The following is an 18,155-nucleotide window of genomic DNA, read 5'->3' as shown; positions in this document are numbered from 1 at the left end:
TGCAACGAAACTAGCTACACCGATGTTCAAAAATGTTTTATGTCTTGTTACATTATCGACATTGCTTGCACAACAAAGTGATCATTGAATGAAAAAACACACGCAAAATTTCCAATGACGTAACCCCCAGCAGCTAACTGGTTTTACCGAACATTATCATTTTATATTTTTTGTTTCCATCGAAGGATATCCCGTTTCTAGGACAAGCAACGGAACCAGTGCTGCGGACATTGTTCCTATTGCAAAATAGTAACCCAAAGTAAAGAGTAAAATAATAAATCCAACAATACATTCGATGTCTCTGCGAACGTCAATTAAAAGCCATATAGATAAATTTATTATAATAGAAAAGCGTTTAGATGAAGGGTACGCAAGAAAATAACTACGAGGATCTCGCTAAGAGTTACATAGCTTCAAGGACTTTGACGTCGATATGACAAACACAGATATGTAAAGTGATACTTGAAAATACATTCTTTTGCTTTATTCCTTCAACAAAGCATGATAATAACAATGCTATCTTAAGATGTACAACAAATTTCAGCATTTGTTAAGAATGCACCAATAACAACAAACTAATCGCGAAGTATGTGACCGACAAAGAAAGAAAAGAATAACAGTATGTTTTGAAACTGACGAGGATCTCGGATCTGAACAGCGATCATTCAGAGATAGGAGAGGTTCGAAGAAAGCAAGATAGAACGATTAGACGCGTTATACGTTCATCATCGGTTACCTTAGCCTTGGTTGGCAGCTGTATTTTTTGCTCCTGTTGTACCGTTTCACGCTTGGAACAGCGTTCGAAGAAGCGGCAGTTGTTACAGGAAGAACCGCGGGTAATCAGAGTGGGAGGAATGATATAAAGATGAGCGTCTTGCGAACGATCGGAATAGAAGAATCGATCCTACAACATGTGGAGATATCGAACGATCGGGCTTTTTGCCTTGCTGGCTCTTCTCTGCATTGACGCACAAGGTACATTTTCTACTAATTCTATTCTTCTCTGAGATTAAATTTTACGTGGTGTGATTTCCATTTGCGCTAAGTGATTGTTTTTTTTATATTCGCTTATTCGTTACATCGTAAATTGAGTTACAAATTTAAAAGGTTAAAAGGAATTGCGAATACTTATATCCCTCTCGGATTTAATGTCAACTTTGCCAAGCAGTGTCTAATTTTAAAATTATAAAATTTTAAAATTTTTTTAGCTGCAGAGACCAGAGCGAAACGTAACCCTCACGGATTTCACGATGCAACCGCTGGAAGCAGTTTCCTGAAATCTCTCGCTGGTGTGGGTGGGTTAGGTAGTGGATTAGGTGGTGGATTTGGCGGAGGATTTGGCGGAGGTTTCGGCGGAGGTGGCGGTGGAGGCGGAGGTGGAGGTGGTGGCGGATTTGGTAGTGGTGGAGGATTCGGTTCTGGTGGTGGTTTTGGTGGCTCCAAGGGAGGACCTGGTTGCCATACCGGAGGTTGCGGTGGCCACGGCAGTAGTGGTGGTGCCGGAAGTGGTGCAGGAGGTGGTGCAGGAGGTGGTGCCGGAGGTGGACTAGGAGGTGGACTAGGAAGTGGCCTAGGAGGTGGCCTAGGAAGCGGTCTAGGAGGTGGCCTAGGAAGTGGTCTAGGAGGTGGCCTAGGAGGTGGAGCTGGTGGGCACGGTGCAGGCGGGCATGGAGGAGCTGGTGGTCGCCCTGGCGGTGGAGCCGGAGCATATGGTGGCTCCGCAGCTGGAGGTGGCGCTGGAGGATACGGTGGCTCCGGAGCTGGAGGTGGTGCTGGAGGATACGGAGGATCTGGCGCTGGGGGTGGTGCTGGCGGTGGGGCTGGAAGTGGTGCTGGAGGTGGCGCTGGAGGTGGCGCTGGAGGATACGGAGGATCTGGCGCTGGGGGTGGCGCTGGAGGATACGGAGGATCTGGCGCTGGGGGTGGCGCCGGAGGATACGGCGGCTCTGGCGCTGGGGGTGGCGCCGGGAGTCATGCGGGTATGTTGATTTTACAATACTTTCAATACAATACTTTCTTCAAATTGTCATTTTCACTTTTAAATTATCAGGGTCGACTGGAGTAGTAAAAACTGGTGGATATGGTGGCGCAGGCGGCGGAGCTGGAAGTGGTGGTTACGGTAGTTCAGGTGCCGGAAGTGGTGCTGGCGGACGTGGTGGTGGAGCTGGAGGATATGGTGGTGCAGGCGCCGGTGGTGGAGCTGGAGGTTATGGTGGCCTAGGCGGTGGTGCTGGTGCTGGTGGACACGGTGGAGCAGGTGCTGGAGCTGGAGGTTACGGTGGTTCAGGTGCCGGAGGTGGTGCAGGCGCCGGTGGTGGAGCTGGAGGTTATGGTGGCCTAGGCGGTGGTGCTGGTGCTGGCGGACACGGTGGAGCAGGTGCCGGAGGTGGAGCAGGCGGATTTGGTGGAGCTGGTGCTGGAGGTGGAGCTAGTGGACACGGCGGCGCAGGTGCCGGTGGTGGAGCTGGAGGATATGGTGGCGCAGGCGCCGGTGGTGGAGCTGGGGGATATGGTGGATCAGGCGCCGGTGGTGGAGCTGGCGGATACGGTGGAGCAGGTGCCGGAGGTGGAGCAGGCGGATTTGGTGGAGCTGGTGCTGGAGGTGGAGCTAGTGGACACGGCGGCGCAGGTGCCGGTGGTGGAGCTGGTGGATATGGTGGAGCAGGTGGTCTAGGCGGAAGCGGTGGTTATGGTGGTTATAGAGGGGCAGGCGCTAGTTCCAGTGCCAGCGCCAACGCCAACGCGAATGCTTATGCAGCTGCAAGTGCCAGCGCTAATGCACATGCTCTTGCTAATTCAAATGCGCATGCATCCGCTACTGCGAACGCAAACGCTGGTGCCGGTCTCGGAGGAGGATACGGCGGTTACGATGGTTACGGTGGTCCCGGTGGACATGGAGTCGAGTAAGTTAATTGATATTAATATATGAAGTAGAATAATTTCTTAAAAGAAGTAAGATAAAATGACGAACTATTCCCTTTTACTTATTTTTGACACCGCCGAATATAGAAATTATTCAACGATTGACGAAATAATTAATTCAATGATTGTTGTCGAATTAGTCTTTTTTCCCGTATGGGCGATATCAACGAAGGAGTGAATAAGAGCGGAGCCGTGGACAAAGCCAAAGGTGTCTACAGCAGTAGTGCAGCCAACATCGATTCTACTGGAAAGGGATCATACAAAGTATCGGCTGGAAAAGTCTAAATGGTCTTACCGGAGGAGGTTGAAGTCGACATTTACGATAGAAGACGAGCCAGAATTTGACCTGTGATCAAAGGCTTGCGCGGGGCTCGATTCGCGTATCGCTATTTTTACTGTTTATACCTAGTCTGTCTTTATTGTATTCAATGAATAAAATGCGTGGGCGAGTCTGGCGTAGCGCTAAACCTTTAAAATACCTCCTCTTTAATAGCAGATTCACATGACGTAAACTGTGCAGTTCGAATAAACGATTCATTCTTACTTATTTCCGTCTATAAAATATTATTGGATATGTCCTTTACACCGACCATTGCATATGCTTCTGTAGATAAAGCCAAGTAGAAATTTTTTTAACTGAAGTTTATTTAATTTTTATCTTTCATCGGCTAACTACGAATTAATTTCCGATTGATTTTTCTGAAAACGATGTTCTGAATCGTAGAACTTTTGTAGTCATATAGATAATTCATATGACTTTTAACGTCGAATCCCAAGGTAACAGCAGTTTATTACGCATTATTATCACTAATAATGCATCGTATGTTTATATGACTCGTTCGATAAAATTATCTTTTCACAGCTATTGGATACAACGAGGATATGTTTAGCTGCAGATTCATGATCCTCCCACTGATATGAATAATTCATAAGTTAAGACGCGTAATGTATATACATACTTACAAACGTCTATCTTTGGGATATGTCAGTGACATAAGTGGTATTTCCGTATACACGATGTTACATTTAAATTCATTTGTAAAACCACGTTTGTCACTCTTCGCGTCAAAGATACTGCTATCCAACCCATTTGTATGAGAACCAACGATTTATTATTCCTACTTTATGTCAGATACTTTGCTTCTTTACTACATGCGACTAGAATGTTTAGAATGAAGGAGGAATGTTGTCTTTTGTATGTTTGCCTTTTATAACAATCTTGAATTTGAATATTGGTGATCGATGATACATTTCGGTGTATTTAAGAACAACTAACAACGTCCTCGAGCAATCTTGCTATTTGACCATGATTTGAAGAATAATTTTAAAAAGTAGTTCGTCAAAAATAATTCTTTTTATTGATACATTACCATATGTATTAAATCTGTTTAACAACACATTTGATTCGTTAGTTACGTCATTATTCATTAAACACCAATCGATAACAATCGCCGTATAATAAGAATACAATCGTTTCGAAGAATTGACATTAATTACCGGCGAATTATCAAGGCACGTGTAGAGAATTCTATGTGTAAAAAGAACGGTAATCTTGCTCGTACATCGATTTGTTTGTATTATAAAAGATGAGTAGGTAAAACGAGTTACGAACAGAAATATAAACGAAGCAGAGTGATACAGTCGTTTACGTAATTTGCGGATGATTAAAAATTATCTTCTCCTGGAAATATCGTTTGTTTCCATCGCTTAACCTTTCACGAAAGTGGGTTGTGCGCCTGCCCAGCCTGAAACAGCGTTTTATTTTTTAAAGACCGATTCTATTTATGCAAACACATACGAACTGGATTTACAAAACTTACTGCTAGCACTGCTACTCGCATAAGCGGAAGCACCGCTGGAGGACAAGGCACCGCTTCCAGCTTGACTTCCTGCCGACGCTCCACTGGAAGCCCAACTTCCACTGTTTGCTTGTCCGAAACCTGTATCTGGTGCTAAAAACCAATATATTGTTTCCATTTTATCATACCTTAACTGAAAGTTTTATGAATTTAAAATGAGTTTTAAACAACAGAGACGTAAATATTAACAAATTAAAGATCACAACAAAGGCGATAATCATCAATATCATGTACATAAAATAATATATACATCATATACATATATAACATATACATAGAATAATTTCTATGTATAGCTTACATGCTATACACATACAACCCTGTAACGTAGTAGGATTACACAACGTCGCAGACATTGAAAGAACGGAAATTATTTGATGTATCCGATAATTATTATTAATTAACAGTTCATGCCTATGATTTATGTTTTATCAGGAGCGAGATCTCATTGATCAACCTGATACGTTGGATGAAGAAAATGAAAATCCAAATAGAAGTGTTTCGATAGTAGACCTTGAAACGTTTTCCTATCTCTGGGACTTTATATTCACTGGAAGTTATATTACCTATATTAATCTTCATCGAAGATCTCTGTCTAATCTTTCATGATGCGAAGCCTACTTTCTGCTTCATGTCGAGAAATTTGAATTTGCATAACGATGTTGTAATCGACACGATATAACAGAATCTCGAAATATTGGTATGATTAGCGTCTTTCTAATAAATATATTTTTCTAGAAAGTATATATTTCGCCAATCTAGTAAACATTAATAAAATAACAAGGCAAAATTATTGAAAGCAAATAGACATACCAACTCCAGAACCAGAATTGGCGTGTGAAGAAGCTTGTGCACTGCTAAAAGCTCCAGAATGTGCACCACCGAAAAGATTTCCAAATCCTCCCGGACCGATTCCAACACCTCCTCCGCTTCCCGAGCCACGGTTTGTTGTGGATGGATTTCTCACGGCTGAAGAGCTTCCGTCGTTCGTTGAACCTGAATTCCAAATCGAGCCAGGGTAATGATTGGAATGTCCTTGTTGTGTTTTATCGCCAAAGGAAGGACTTCCATTCGATTGACTCAGTCCGCTATTACCCATGTTACTGTCTGGAGCAAACGATCCTCCAGGAATTGAATTAGGCGTGGCATCAATTCCGATGTCTCCCCTTCCGTGTCCTAATCCATTAAGGAAAGGATTATCTTTGCCAATAGGCTTAGGTGTCTGTTCTCCGATCGAAACAACGTTCTTGCCACCGCTGCCTGGACTCGCTGCTACTCCTGCACCTACATGACTCCAAGCTCCCGCTCCCGCGACTGCACCAGGTCCTTGCAGGAAGGGATTTCCATAACCGACTGGCTTACTAGTAGCTGTTAGCTGAGGACCACCTAAGATAGATGTTTTTTAGTATCAAGCACAAATGAAAAGAGATACACATAATTTTTCCCATTAATTACCAGCACCAGAACTAGGAATCTTTCCAGTTAAGAAAGGATTTGACGGATACGACCCCACTCCTTCTCCAGGAATTTTATTCGTTGTTTCAGTCTTGTAAACGTATAAAGGATTACTTGGTCCAGAGGTACACCCGTCGCTGGTTCCAGATGTACAACCTTGCGGACCAGTTCCAAGCGTGATTTGTTGAGGACTTTGCGAAAAATCATTTGGGTTTGCTTCAAAACCTCCTAATGGTTTAGAAGCCTTATTAACACCTACTGAAAGATCGTTTGGACTACAAGGCTTGTAATCTGGAGATCCATTCAGACTTGTTCCACTGCTGCATCCGCTCCCAGTTCCACAACCTTGAGATCCATTTGTGCAACCCTTATCTGTTTCTCCCGATGGATAAGAATTAAGTTCATGCGAAGGCTTTGTTGTGCTGGGGCCACCATAAGAAGCAGGTTGGTAAGAAGGCTTTGCCGTTCCGGAACCCCCATAAGGAACAGGTTGGTAAGAAGGCTTTGCCGTTCCGGAACCCCCATAAGGAGCAGGTTGGTAAGAAGGCTTTGCCGTTCCGGAACCCCCATAAGGAGCAGGTTGGTAAGAAGGCTTTGCCGTTCCAGGACCACCGTAAGGAGCAGGCTGATAAGAGGGCTTTGGCGTTCCGGTACCCCCATAAGGAGCAGGTTGATAAGAAGGTCGTGTTTTTCCGGTATCACTATGAGGTGCACCCGTAGATGCATGAGGTTTAACCCCTGCAGGGCTTCCTGGTACAGGATTTACGTTCACATAAAAGATCTTGCTATCTCCGTTTTTGGGAGTACCGTGTTTAGGTGCTGTACCCGAAGAACCTCCTTTAACACCAGTGTAATTAGGTTTTTGAGTTCCGTAAGGAACGTTTCCGTTTGGAGAACCTGAAGACCCTGGCGTCTGTGCATTTCCAGATGGAGACCCATAAGAAGGAATGTCATGTGAATAAACGGGATTAGAAGTCGATGGATTGCTCGCAGGATGGCTAGAATCGAAACCGTTTTCAGCGGTTGGCGCACCAGTTCCCGCGTACGCTATGCTTGAAGCTACAGCGTTTGCATTAGAATTTTGAGGGCTTGTCGGATATACTGCATTTCCTAAGCTTCCCGGTTTGGCTGTATTTCCAGAGTTCCATGGAGATCCTCCGTATGGCCCCGTATCGGAACCGTGCCCAGTGTTACTTTTCGGCAATCCACTACCAGGATATTGCTCTTGTCCCGCAGGAGAACCGTGCGCAGGATTGGAAGGACTGCTTTTCGGCAATCCACTACCAGGATATTGCCCCTGTCCCGCGGGAGAACCGTGCGGAGAACCCGAAAGACTGCTTGGAGGTGACCCGCTTGCAGGATATTGGCCTTGTCCCGCCGGAGAACCGTACGGAGAACCGGAAGGACTGCTTTGAGGCCACCCGCTTGCAGGATATTGCCCTTGTCCCGCAGGAGAACCGTGCACAGGACTGGAAGGACTGCTTTGAGGCGATCCGCTTGCAGGATATTGGCCTTGTCCCGCCGAAGAACCGTATGGAGAACCGGAAGAACCACTTTTCGGCAATCCACTACCAGGATATTGCTCTTGTCCCGCAGGAGAACCGTGCGCAGGACTGGAAGGACGGCTTTTCGGCAATCCACTACCAGGATATTGCCCCTGTCCCGCGGGAGAACCGTGCGGAGAACCCGGCAGACTGCTTGGAGGTGATCCGCTTGCAGGATATTGGGCTTGTCCCGCCGGAGAACCGTATGGAGAACCGGAAGGAGTGCTTTGAGGCCATCCGCTTGCAGGATATTGCCCTTGTCCCGCGGGAGAACCGCGCGGAGAACCCGAAGGACTGCTTTGAGGCGATCCACTTCCCGGATATTGGCTTTGTCCTATGGGAGAACCGTGCGCAGGACTGGAAGGACTGCTTTTCGGCAATCCACTACTAGGATATTGCCCCTGAACCGCGGGAGAACCGTGCGCAGGACTGGAAGGACTGCTTTGAGGCGATCCGCTTGCAGGATATTGGCCTTGTCCCGCCGAAGAACCGTATGGAGAACCGGAAGAACCACTTTTCGACAATCCACTACCAGGATATTGCCCTTGTCCCGCGGGAGAACCGCGCGGAGAACCCGAAGGACTGCTTTGAGGCGATCCACTTCCCGGATATTGGCTTTGTCCTATGGGAGAACCGTGCGCAGGACTGGAAGGACTGCTTTTCGGCAATCCACTACCAGGATATTGCCCCTGAACCGCGGGAGAACCGTGCGCAGGACTGGAAGGACTGCTTTGAGGCGATCCGCTTGCAGGATATTGGCCTTGTCCCGCCGAAGAACCGTATGGAGAACCGGAAGAACCACTTTTCGGCAATCCACTACCAGGATATTGCCCTTGTCCCGCGGGAGAACCGTGCGGAGAATCCGAAGGATTGCTTTGAGGCGATCCACTTAAAGGATACTGGCCTTGTCTCGGATTTGATCCGTAAGATGATGCAAGGGGACTGTCATGTGGTCTCGATCGATCAACAGATTTATCGGTACAACTGGCATCATAAGGATTGCTGGAACATCCGGCTGGAGATCCTTGAGGATTATATACTGCTGTTGGACCCGTGGAATGAACAGGACTTTCCTTCTGAACATTTGCGGGGTTGCTGCCAAAGAATGGCACTGGAGATTGTTTTACAGGACCAACACCGCTTGGACCTAGATTAGAGATCGACTAATATAACCTTTATGCATTTTGTTAAAAATTTTCGATTGTAGATTTGAATACTTTCAAAAAATTTGAATAATGTATTTGCGAATTTTATCTATATATAATATATTATATTTATTCTCGAAAATTATTCAGAATTTCACGGTCAAGGAGATGAATTTATGTATAAGGTAAAACTGGTGTTTGCTTGACTCATTGAATCGGCATCGTTAAATAAGATGTAAAAATTCTAGCTAACCTTGAGCACAGCCGGCGCCGTGTTGATAATTGCCGGAGCATCCAGAACCTGTTTTTGGACCACTATTCCAGCTTCCATCGCTGGTAGGACTCGATACATCCGTATTCGGTACACTTCCAGTGTTCCAACTGTTAGAAGGATGCGAAGCTGTTCCAGGTGAACCACCGAACCCTTGGTTCCAGGCGGGTTTCGGCGTAGTACCAGAGCCTGTGTTCCATCCTGATCCAGGTTGCTGACCGGTTACAGGGAACGCTTTGTTCCATGGTGAACTTGAGCTCGAGCTCCCAGTTTCAGGGCGTCCTCCTTTAATTGGCGTTGTTCCAAATGGAGCGCCACTTCCACTGCTCGCAGCATTTGACGTGGCGCTGACTCCTGTGTGTGGTCCTTGACCGTTGGGATTAAGCACTCCTAATTTCTGTACGCCCGGAGGCGATCCTCCTTTATTTTTCTGTCCGTGATAATGACCGTGTTCTCTATACTGTCCATCGTCCCCGTCGTCGCAATCGTCTTCGTCTTTTTCTTCTGGTTCAGTTTCATCCTCGTCTTTTTCCCAATAATCGTCGTCTTCCCACTTGCACTTAGGACAGCCACCATGCTGATTTCCTTTGACTCCACCATTTGGCTGATTATTGCCATTGTAGCCAGTGTTGTCGTAACTGCGAATTCCTTTGTGCCCGTCATGGCTCCCATCAACCGCAGGTAGGCTTCCGATTCCAGTAAATGCGTTACTCAACGAGAATGCGCTTGCACCTGCATTCGCGTATGCGTTTGCGGACGCCGAAGCGCTGCCTATTCTCGGAATTAATGGAAACAGTTAATAAAGACCTTATCGATTTATCCTCTACATTTTAAAATACGATACATACTGTACGCTAGACTACTGCTTCCGCCACTTCCTTCGTGCGCTCCTAAAAGTAACAGATTAGAGTTTAATATCGTTGTGTGAGTGGTTTATCGTATATATCTTCTTTCCGTGGCCAAAGTATTATATAATAGTGATGGGTCGTTATAGAAAAAAAACAAAGTGGAAACGAGAGAAAAAAGATGAAGAATGTCGTTTACCTGAACCAACAATGACCATGGCGATTAGAAGGGCGAACATTGAGAACCGGATTGTTTGATATATCCCGATCATCCTAAGATTACTTGGCACGGTCGAATCCTTGATTGTTCGACACGAGCTTCAAGTCATTGCAAGGCGAGTCTCGATCGAATACTTCTATATATAAGGATACCCCCGGCAGTGAAAGGATGCATCGCGTTCAAGTATCATCCCCGACCGTGAAGATACGCATCCGAATGTCGGTGGCAATGAGTAATACTTGTTTGACTCTTTCTACCAGACGGTGTTCGCAGCACTAACAATAGGTACGCCGATCGACTAGTTTCAGCCAGCCGGCTTCGTCGCGACTACGTCATCCGGCTTTAGGAGTTTCCACGAGATACACGATTCCCCACACGTTTCTTTTGAAAAGGAAGGAGTATCATGCAAATTGGAGCGTAACCCATCCTTGCTTTTTTGAATTTATGACACTGCTTGGCATTACTTGTTGCAACATTTGATATTCCTCTCCAGTGATTTTATTTTCGTCTCCTACGTCGCCGTTTAACCATTTAACAACTCTTGTTCGCTTATTTTGTTGTGGATAAGTTAGTTACGAGCGGAAAAAAAATCCAAACATACAGAGAGTTGCATCGCAGTCGTGGCGACTTCGACGCTCGCTCGGGAAATATGTTCTATTTCTAAGTTCGCATTATTTCCACTTATATTAGAGGCGTACCGAATTTTCTATGTCTATAGAAAATTATGCTGCTTTCCGTAAGACAATAATCTATATGACTCTATGCACTTTCTGCGAATCGTGGAAAAGAGAATTAATGATCGTTATGTATGTATAATTGTTACCGCATGATAGCAGAATTATTTATAGAACACGCGCTTTGTTTCATCAAATGTCGATATCCTGGATAGGAGATTATATCGGAATACGGGAAAACCACTGACATTCAGCTCTTTAATATTTTTCAATTCGGATAATCGTATGATTCGTATGATTCGGGATGATTCAGAATCGTATGATTTATTTTAGATGCCTTATTCATGTAAATTGTAATATTTAAATACTATTTAATGCTATTCAAAAAATTGTACTGAACGATCTGTATAATGTATCAAATATTTTTTACATGATTCTAGTCATGCAAATATGTGTTACTATACGATTCGTATTAAAGCTTATTTGAATTTCGCGGCTCTTAAACGAAAGAATAATCGATATGCGAGTGCAGTATCGATTACAATGGCGCTTATGACGCCATACCTGCGTCACAATGCATATACAATATGGTTAGTACTTTGGTGACGCATGGTAACGGGTGACAAAAATCCTTTGTGCTGGAGTTTTAATTTCATTCTGCAATATACTTTAAGTGGGTGAGTTTTTTTGTTTCCATTTAGTTTCCTTAATTCGGATATATTATATATATGTTCTCTTGATAATACTATGTCTTATTAAATTGCCAAACTGCAAATGCTTTAGACACTCTACAAGCAAGACTCGCGCGTTGTTCGAACATTTTGTTCGAAAAATTGTAAATAATTGATAGTTCCGCAACACACACGTTCACAAAAGTTTATACATCTTTCAAGTATAGTATCGATAAAACGATGATTGAGAAGTTTGTGGATCACATGCTGGAAAATACGTATGTTCTAATTGCCTACTCCCTAACCCCTTCTAGATTCCAGAAAATACTGGAAGTACTACTTTGTTAAGGATTAAAATTCTATAAACGCTATTTGCATCTTGTCTGTTTAGCATTAAATCCTTGCATTATGGGTGACTCTGATGATGAATACGATAGGAAAAGAAGAGACAAATTTAGAGGGGAGAGAACAGAATCTTATTCTAGAGAAGGTCGACGAGATGACAGAAGAAGAGATGATTGGGTGGATAGGTAACTACCTAATCGATAAGATTTAAAATAAATATTAACAAATAAAAACATATTGAAAATAAGTTATTCTGCTTTTGCATAAGCAGACTCTTATAGTTTTAACGATAGTAATTATTCCAGAGAATGGTCCAGCCGACCTAGACAGCGTCCAGATTACAGAGAATATCGTGGAGGTGGAGGTGGTGGACGCGATAGATATAGTCCTGGCAGGTCACAGGAGATGGCACCACCTATGAAAAGAATGAGAACAGATTGGGACGATCGTCCAAGATATGGACATGATTATTATGGAGGTGGAGGAGGGGGTGCAACTTCCTGGGGACCAGACCATTATCCACCTCCTCACCATGGCAATCATCACTATGGAAACCACGGTAACAGTAACAGGTTTGTGTTTCTTATGTTATTTTTAATGCAGATTTTCTTTTTTCTCTCCCTTTTCTTTTCTTTATGAATTTGTTCTTGGTTTATAAACAGCATTGTCATGAAAAAAAGAGGTTGTATTATAAGTATGCAAAAAAGGAGTCGATTCACTCCAAGACTGTTGGCCCGATTAAGGTAGCGTTTAAATGTTTAAAATTTCTTGACTAATTGTAAGTGGTTTCATGTTTTGTGCAGTCGAGAGGTAGCTGGTAACTTCAGCAATTCCAATGTTGAAACTCAACCACCAATGATGTCTTTCAAAGCGTTTCTCGGAACTCAAGAAGACTCGATTACAGACGAGGAAGCTATTAAACGATATAACGAATATAAATTGGAATTCAGAAGGCAACAATTGAATGAATTCTTCGTTGCACACAAGGACGAGGAATGGTATATTTCATTTTCTAATTCACTAATAATGGTCTCGAAATTATTCCTTATATGTATATTGTGAAGCTCAGTCGTACTTAAATGTGGATATAAAAATAATTAATTTCTACAGTGGCTTAATTGTTATTTCTGTTAAAACAATAATCTTGCAATCAATGTTACCACAAGATGTCGAGATCCACGTTGTTGCATGAAAGTTATGCCCACTGTAGAAAGTAATCTTTTAATCCTAATGAAATTATCAGACTATCTGTTCGGGTATGTATGCCTAGAGTGCATACGTACGTTGAACAGAAGAGCGTTAGGGTGTAGTAGCTTTATAATTTTTGCTAAATTGCAGACACAATTTTATCGGTAATTGCAAGCAATATGACCAGCTCTGTCTATCCCTACAGTGTACAGCCAGCAACGCCTTATGTCTTGGGCACAGGTCACCTCGCTCGTTTATTTTTACGTACGATATTTTATGCATTTCGCGTTTCGCGCATCGCAGAAGAATTGAGGTGTCTATTAGGTAGTTAAACAAAGATGCGAGCTGGGCGCGCAAAGCCCAAACATGCTCGCGATAGGCCGCGTTCTAAACCCGTTTAATTATTTCTGACATTCAAAAGATATGCTATCGTTACAATAGACCTCTGAGTCGACAAGAAAACTGAATGCGAGTAAAAATATCAGACTCTACAGGTGAGGCTTCATTCTGTAACTGACAATGTTGACAGTAAAACTGATAATTTATAAATAATCGTCGAAGAAAAGGATATAATAATATTTAGTCACAAGGAATGATTCGCTCTAGATATGGATGGGAAACGTAACAATTACTGCTATATCTTATTCATCACCTATTGCGACAAATTTATTACGATTACGTAAATATGTTTATGATCGATTAAAAGCACGCTCTGTGCTTATACGAACATGAATATTTTCAGTATAAAATTATATTGAGGACTTAGTAGAACTAACTACTATCTTAATTCTAATGCACTTTCTTTTGAATATACATAAAAGATAAATCCACAAATTGTACGTCTGTTTGCTTTAATTTACAAGAAATTCATTTCAAAATTGATTGAAACACCATATTCTTCTACCAATTTACCAGGTTCAAAATAAAGTATCATCCAGAAGAATCAGTGAAGAGAAAGGAAGAACAGGTGGCAGCTCTTAAGGTATAAATTATCGATTTAAAAATATTTTCCCTAAGAGATCGATTGAACCTACCATTCTTACCATCTTTCTTGGCAGAAACGTGTCGAAGTCTTCCTGGAAATGCTTGAAATTAAAGAAATAGATAAAGTTTCTGTGGATGCCGATCAAGCTGATGCTTTGCTGCATCTGCTAGATGCGGTAGTTATTAAATTAGAAGGTGGTACAGAAGAAGATTTACAAGTTTTAGACATAAAGCCAACAAATATGATTATAACTAAAGATACGATCAAGGATAAAGAAGACGTGAAGAACAAAATTGGAGCTGAGAAAAAAGGCGATAATAGGTATGGATTGGTATTCGTTAAAAGAAGAATAGGGGAAGGTTTGAAGGATTAATCGTTATTGTACACTTTACAGTGATACAAATAAAGTTGATGAAGCTTCGAAAACTGAGAAAAATTTAAAAAATGGTCAAAGTGCAGACTCTGAGGTTAAAAGCGCAGAAAATGACGAAATTTCGATAGAGGAAGTTGAAAAGTCAGAGGAAAATATAGAAGAAACAAAAAAGGATGATAGTGCGGATGGCACAAGTATTTGATTTTGTTTATTAAATAAAAAATAATACTTACAATTTTTCTATTAGCTCCACTTCCTTTTTACTTTTGTGTAGGCAAACAAGAGGAAATTAGTATCAAAAAGAGAAAACGAACTGATAGTAACAGCAGCAGCAGCAGCAGTAGCAGCAGTAGTAGTTCCTCTGGTAGCGATAGTAACAAACCCGATACACCGAAAGCAGATCCTCGTAAGTTTTAATGTTATACTTATTTAAAAATTGTACATTACTCTTTAATTTAATTTGTTCCAGATATAACTGAAAAAATGGATGTCAGTAATGAAAATACTGATGCACAGGATAATAAAGAAGATGATCGAGATGCTAAAACAGACAGTGAACCTTTGCCAGAAGCTAAAAAGTCTGCTATGGAACCAGAAGCGGTAATCGACCTAGCTAGTGAAGATAAAGAAAAAGAACCTAGAGCTTTGCACAAGACCAGCAGTATCTTCCTCCGTAATTTAGCACCTACGATAACAAAGGCAGAAGTTGAAGCTGTTAGTTATAAATATATGTCGTATATATTGTAGGTTACATTTTTTTAGATAAATTTATGAATAATCTGTATAAATAGATGTGCAAACGTTTTCCTGGATTTTTGCGAGTTGCCATAGCAGATCCTCAACCAGAAAGAAGATGGTTTAGAAGAGGTTGGGTGTCTTTTGAAAGACAAGTAAACATAAAAGAGATATGTTGGAGCTTAAACAATATTCGGGTATGTTGATAAATAATTTAAATACACGTGTGCGAATAAAGGAAAAAAATTAAAATATTAAAACAACATGGAATAATTTCTACAGTTGCGGGACTGCGAACTTGGAGCTATAGTAAACCGAGACCTTTCGCGTCGCATACGCACAGTAAATGGTTTAACATCCCATAAACAAATAGTTAGGCATGATATCAAATTGAGTGCTAAAATCGTGCATAATTTGGACAGCAGAGTTGGTTTGTGGAATGAAGAAAAAAGAGATGATAATACAGTTAAACAGGATGATGACAACAAAGAAAATAAAAGTATTCAAAATGTACATGAAGTTGAGCAAGCTGTAAGGCCAATTAATTTACACATTCAATTAGTGCTTATAATGACGTTATTGAAAAATCATGACGTATGTTCCTACAGGCATTTGGATTGTCATCTAAAAATCCAGTATTGAAGAACATAACCGACTATCTGATAGAAGAGGCATCAGCCGAAGAAGAGGAATTATTAGGAATGTCTGGTGACAAAGAAGAGGGTCAATTGGGAGGTGATGGAGACGGTCCAATTGAAAGAGATCCGACATTGATCAAGGTATTAAGTGTCAGCCGTATAAAAAGATTCGTTTATTATGATATGGAGATGTACTGTTCTCTCTTCTTTTCCTCTTTTTTTTTTTTCTTTTTTTTTTAGGTCTTGGATAGATTGATCCTTTATTTGCGAGTAGTTCATTCGGTTGATTATTATAATCACTGTGAATATCCAAACGAAGACGAAATGCCAAATAGATGTGGAATCATGCACGTTAGAGGATCTCCTCCTACCGCTAAAGTTACTAGCACCGAATTATCAGAATACTGTCGCAATTTTGAAAGCAAGATGGCAGCATTCTTGCAACCAATTGCAACGCTATCTCAAGAGGAGTTCGATAAGCTGGGTGCTAAAAATGCTGAAGCGTATCCTTTCCTCTTTTGCTTCTTTTAAAATATGTTGAAAAAAATTTGTTAGATAACTCTTTCGTCTCTATCATTTCTTTAATATTTGATATTAGTGAAGTCGAAAAGTTCGTTCAAGCCAATACACAAGAACTATCAAAAGATAAATGGCTGTGTCCACTTAGTGGGAAAAAGTTCAAAGGACCAGATTTTATTCGGAAACATATTTTTAATAAACATGCAGAAAAGGTAGCAGAAGTAAAAGCGGAAGCAGAATATTTTAATAACTACTTAAGAGATCCAAAAAGGCCACAGCTTCCCGAACACCCGGGAAATAAAGCACCACCGAGAGAGAGCTTACGCGAAGGATTTACTCCGTATGGATGTAGCACGTAAGTGTTAAATATGCTCAAGTCATTTTACTAGAACAGTACTTCTCTTTCACATTCAAATTCATCATAACACATGATTCTTATACTAATTACCGCTAATTTAATCGTGAAGATTTGGAAGTTATGGAGGTGGTTACGGTAGCAGCAGGGGAGGATATGGATCAAGTTACGGAGCAGGATTCGGTGGAGGGTTCGGAATGCCGCGTTCCAATCGTGGTGGTTTTAATCGAGGACGGTAAGATATTTTTGTTTTAATTTTTTGCAATTCGCTGGCTTTGTATAAACAACCTGTAGTACGATGAAACGCAGTAAAACTTCTGGGTACTTGAGTAAATGACTTGTTTGAAAAATTGATCAAGTTGTGGTTTTCGTAAATTCTTTTCTGCCATATTGAACGTGGTGATACGCTGTTTTACAGGGCTGCACCGGACTCAACTTCGAGGCCTGTTATTAGTTATAATGATTTGGACCAGCTAGACATGGATATGTTTTAAGTTTTATCAAGTATCATTCTAATTTTTTTATACGAAAGTAAAAGCAATGAGAAAAATTCTGAACGATATCAGACTTTTGTGCTAGCAGATTTATATCTGGATTATGTAACACAGAGTATATATTTAGTATCGAGCGAACCGTCCAATTAACGCAATGTGTTACAAAATCAGCACACTTCTTGCTTTCTCGATACGGGATAACTTAAACCATTCGTGTACATAAACAAAGAAAATATAATTATGACGTATACCTTAGTACAAAAAATTCTTTTACTTTATGTTCCTTTACAAAAAGAGAAGCAGAATCGGCAGATGCTGTACTTTTATAAGCCGATGAGTTGCAAATAAAAGTATTTGTTTGTATTTACGTGTGCTTTTATTTTATATCCCATTTCCGTTCGAATCCTATGTCCAGTTGGTCGTACGTCGTCGTGTGCTGTCTCGTTAATTATTTAAGAATCTACATTTACACATAGCTTTAGTGCATCGCAAGGAACGAATACTTTGTCGAGAGTAGAATCTATTAATTTTTATTAAACGTTACAGTGGCGGCGGAGGAGACTTCCGACCAGTGATTCATTATCGTGATCTCGATGCACCAAGAGAACCAGATGAATTTCTCTAAATTGGTTCGATAGACGAAAGGTCAAAGGAACAAAGGTATCATGTGTTTGAAATCGATGAATTTGATGAAAGCAATATCGGAATATGCGTACTATATATCTATATGTATATAACAATCTATAAGATTATATATGTCATATATATATATTTCTTATACATACATACATATGTATATATAATATACATATATATATATGTATATATAAGTTATATATCTCTATGCATAAGACTTTATATAAACGTTACAGTCACTTACATACAAAAATATACCTGCGTATATATGATTTTAATGT

The 18,155-nt window shown here is 41.4% G+C and overlaps 3 protein-coding genes across 11 annotated transcripts; 2 read left to right on the top strand and 1 right to left on the bottom strand.

The window, feature by feature from the left end:
• The first annotated feature begins 826 nt into the window (after positions 1–826).
• LOC138178146 (uncharacterized) lies at positions 827–3,469 on the top strand. 4 transcript variants are annotated; one of them, XM_069109665.1, is made up of 6 exons: positions 827–975; positions 1,209–1,979; positions 2,051–2,206; positions 2,273–2,611; positions 2,666–2,903; positions 3,063–3,469. In XM_069109665.1, the coding sequence occupies exons 1-6, from the start codon at positions 912–914 to the stop codon at positions 3,205–3,207; spliced, it is 1,713 nt and encodes a 570-aa protein (XP_068965766.1). In that variant the 5' UTR covers positions 827–911; the 3' UTR covers positions 3,208–3,469. The 4 variants fall into 4 exon arrangements, with proteins under 4 accessions (XP_068965766.1, XP_068965768.1, XP_068965769.1 ...); XM_069109667.1 differs by having other exon boundaries at positions 2,051–2,404; positions 2,567–2,611; XM_069109668.1 differs by lacking the exon at positions 2,273–2,611 and having other exon boundaries at positions 2,051–2,272; positions 2,663–2,903.
• Positions 3,470–4,257: 788 nt separating this feature from the next.
• LOC138178144 (hornerin) lies at positions 4,258–10,583 on the bottom strand. 3 transcript variants are annotated; one of them, XM_069109655.1, is made up of 9 exons: positions 10,241–10,583; positions 10,045–10,086; positions 9,179–9,967; positions 8,487–8,927; positions 6,237–8,402; positions 5,877–6,167; positions 5,595–5,777; positions 4,743–4,874; positions 4,258–4,667 (listed from the first exon to the last, which is right to left on the bottom strand). In XM_069109655.1, the coding sequence occupies exons 1-9, from the start codon at positions 10,311–10,313 to the stop codon at positions 4,630–4,632; spliced, it is 4,155 nt and encodes a 1,384-aa protein (XP_068965756.1). In that variant the 5' UTR covers positions 10,314–10,583; the 3' UTR covers positions 4,258–4,629. The 3 variants fall into 3 exon arrangements, with proteins under 3 accessions (XP_068965756.1, XP_068965755.1, XP_068965757.1); XM_069109654.1 differs by having other exon boundaries at positions 5,595–6,167; XM_069109656.1 differs by having other exon boundaries at positions 5,595–6,167; positions 8,631–8,927.
• Positions 10,584–11,495: 912 nt separating this feature from the next.
• Positions 11,496–18,003, top strand: Ars2 (arsenic resistance protein 2). Of its 4 annotated transcripts, none has more exons than XM_069109203.1 (16): positions 11,496–11,612; positions 11,998–12,136; positions 12,245–12,523; positions 12,755–12,949; positions 14,055–14,121; positions 14,198–14,445; positions 14,519–14,691; positions 14,772–14,903; positions 14,967–15,211; positions 15,289–15,429; positions 15,515–15,763; positions 15,841–16,011; positions 16,111–16,373; positions 16,469–16,744; positions 16,857–16,979; positions 17,785–18,003. In XM_069109203.1, the coding sequence occupies exons 2-16, from the start codon at positions 12,015–12,017 to the stop codon at positions 17,861–17,863; spliced, it is 2,763 nt and encodes a 920-aa protein (XP_068965304.1). In that variant the 5' UTR covers positions 11,496–11,612; positions 11,998–12,014; the 3' UTR covers positions 17,864–18,003. The 4 variants fall into 4 exon arrangements, with proteins under 4 accessions (XP_068965304.1, XP_068965307.1, XP_068965306.1 ...); XM_069109206.1 differs by having other exon boundaries at positions 12,257–12,523; positions 17,785–18,002; XM_069109205.1 differs by lacking the exon at positions 17,785–18,003 and adding an exon at positions 17,163–17,605.
• The last annotated feature ends 152 nt before the right edge of the window (positions 18,004–18,155 follow it).

This window comes from Bombus flavifrons, chromosome 3 (genome assembly GCF_040668555.2).
Source record: "Bombus flavifrons isolate JBK064 chromosome 3, iyBomFlav1_principal, whole genome shotgun sequence".
NCBI classification, from domain to species: domain Eukaryota; kingdom Metazoa; phylum Arthropoda; class Insecta; order Hymenoptera; family Apidae; genus Bombus; species Bombus flavifrons.
This window is presented reverse-complemented; position numbering and strand designations above follow the sequence as displayed.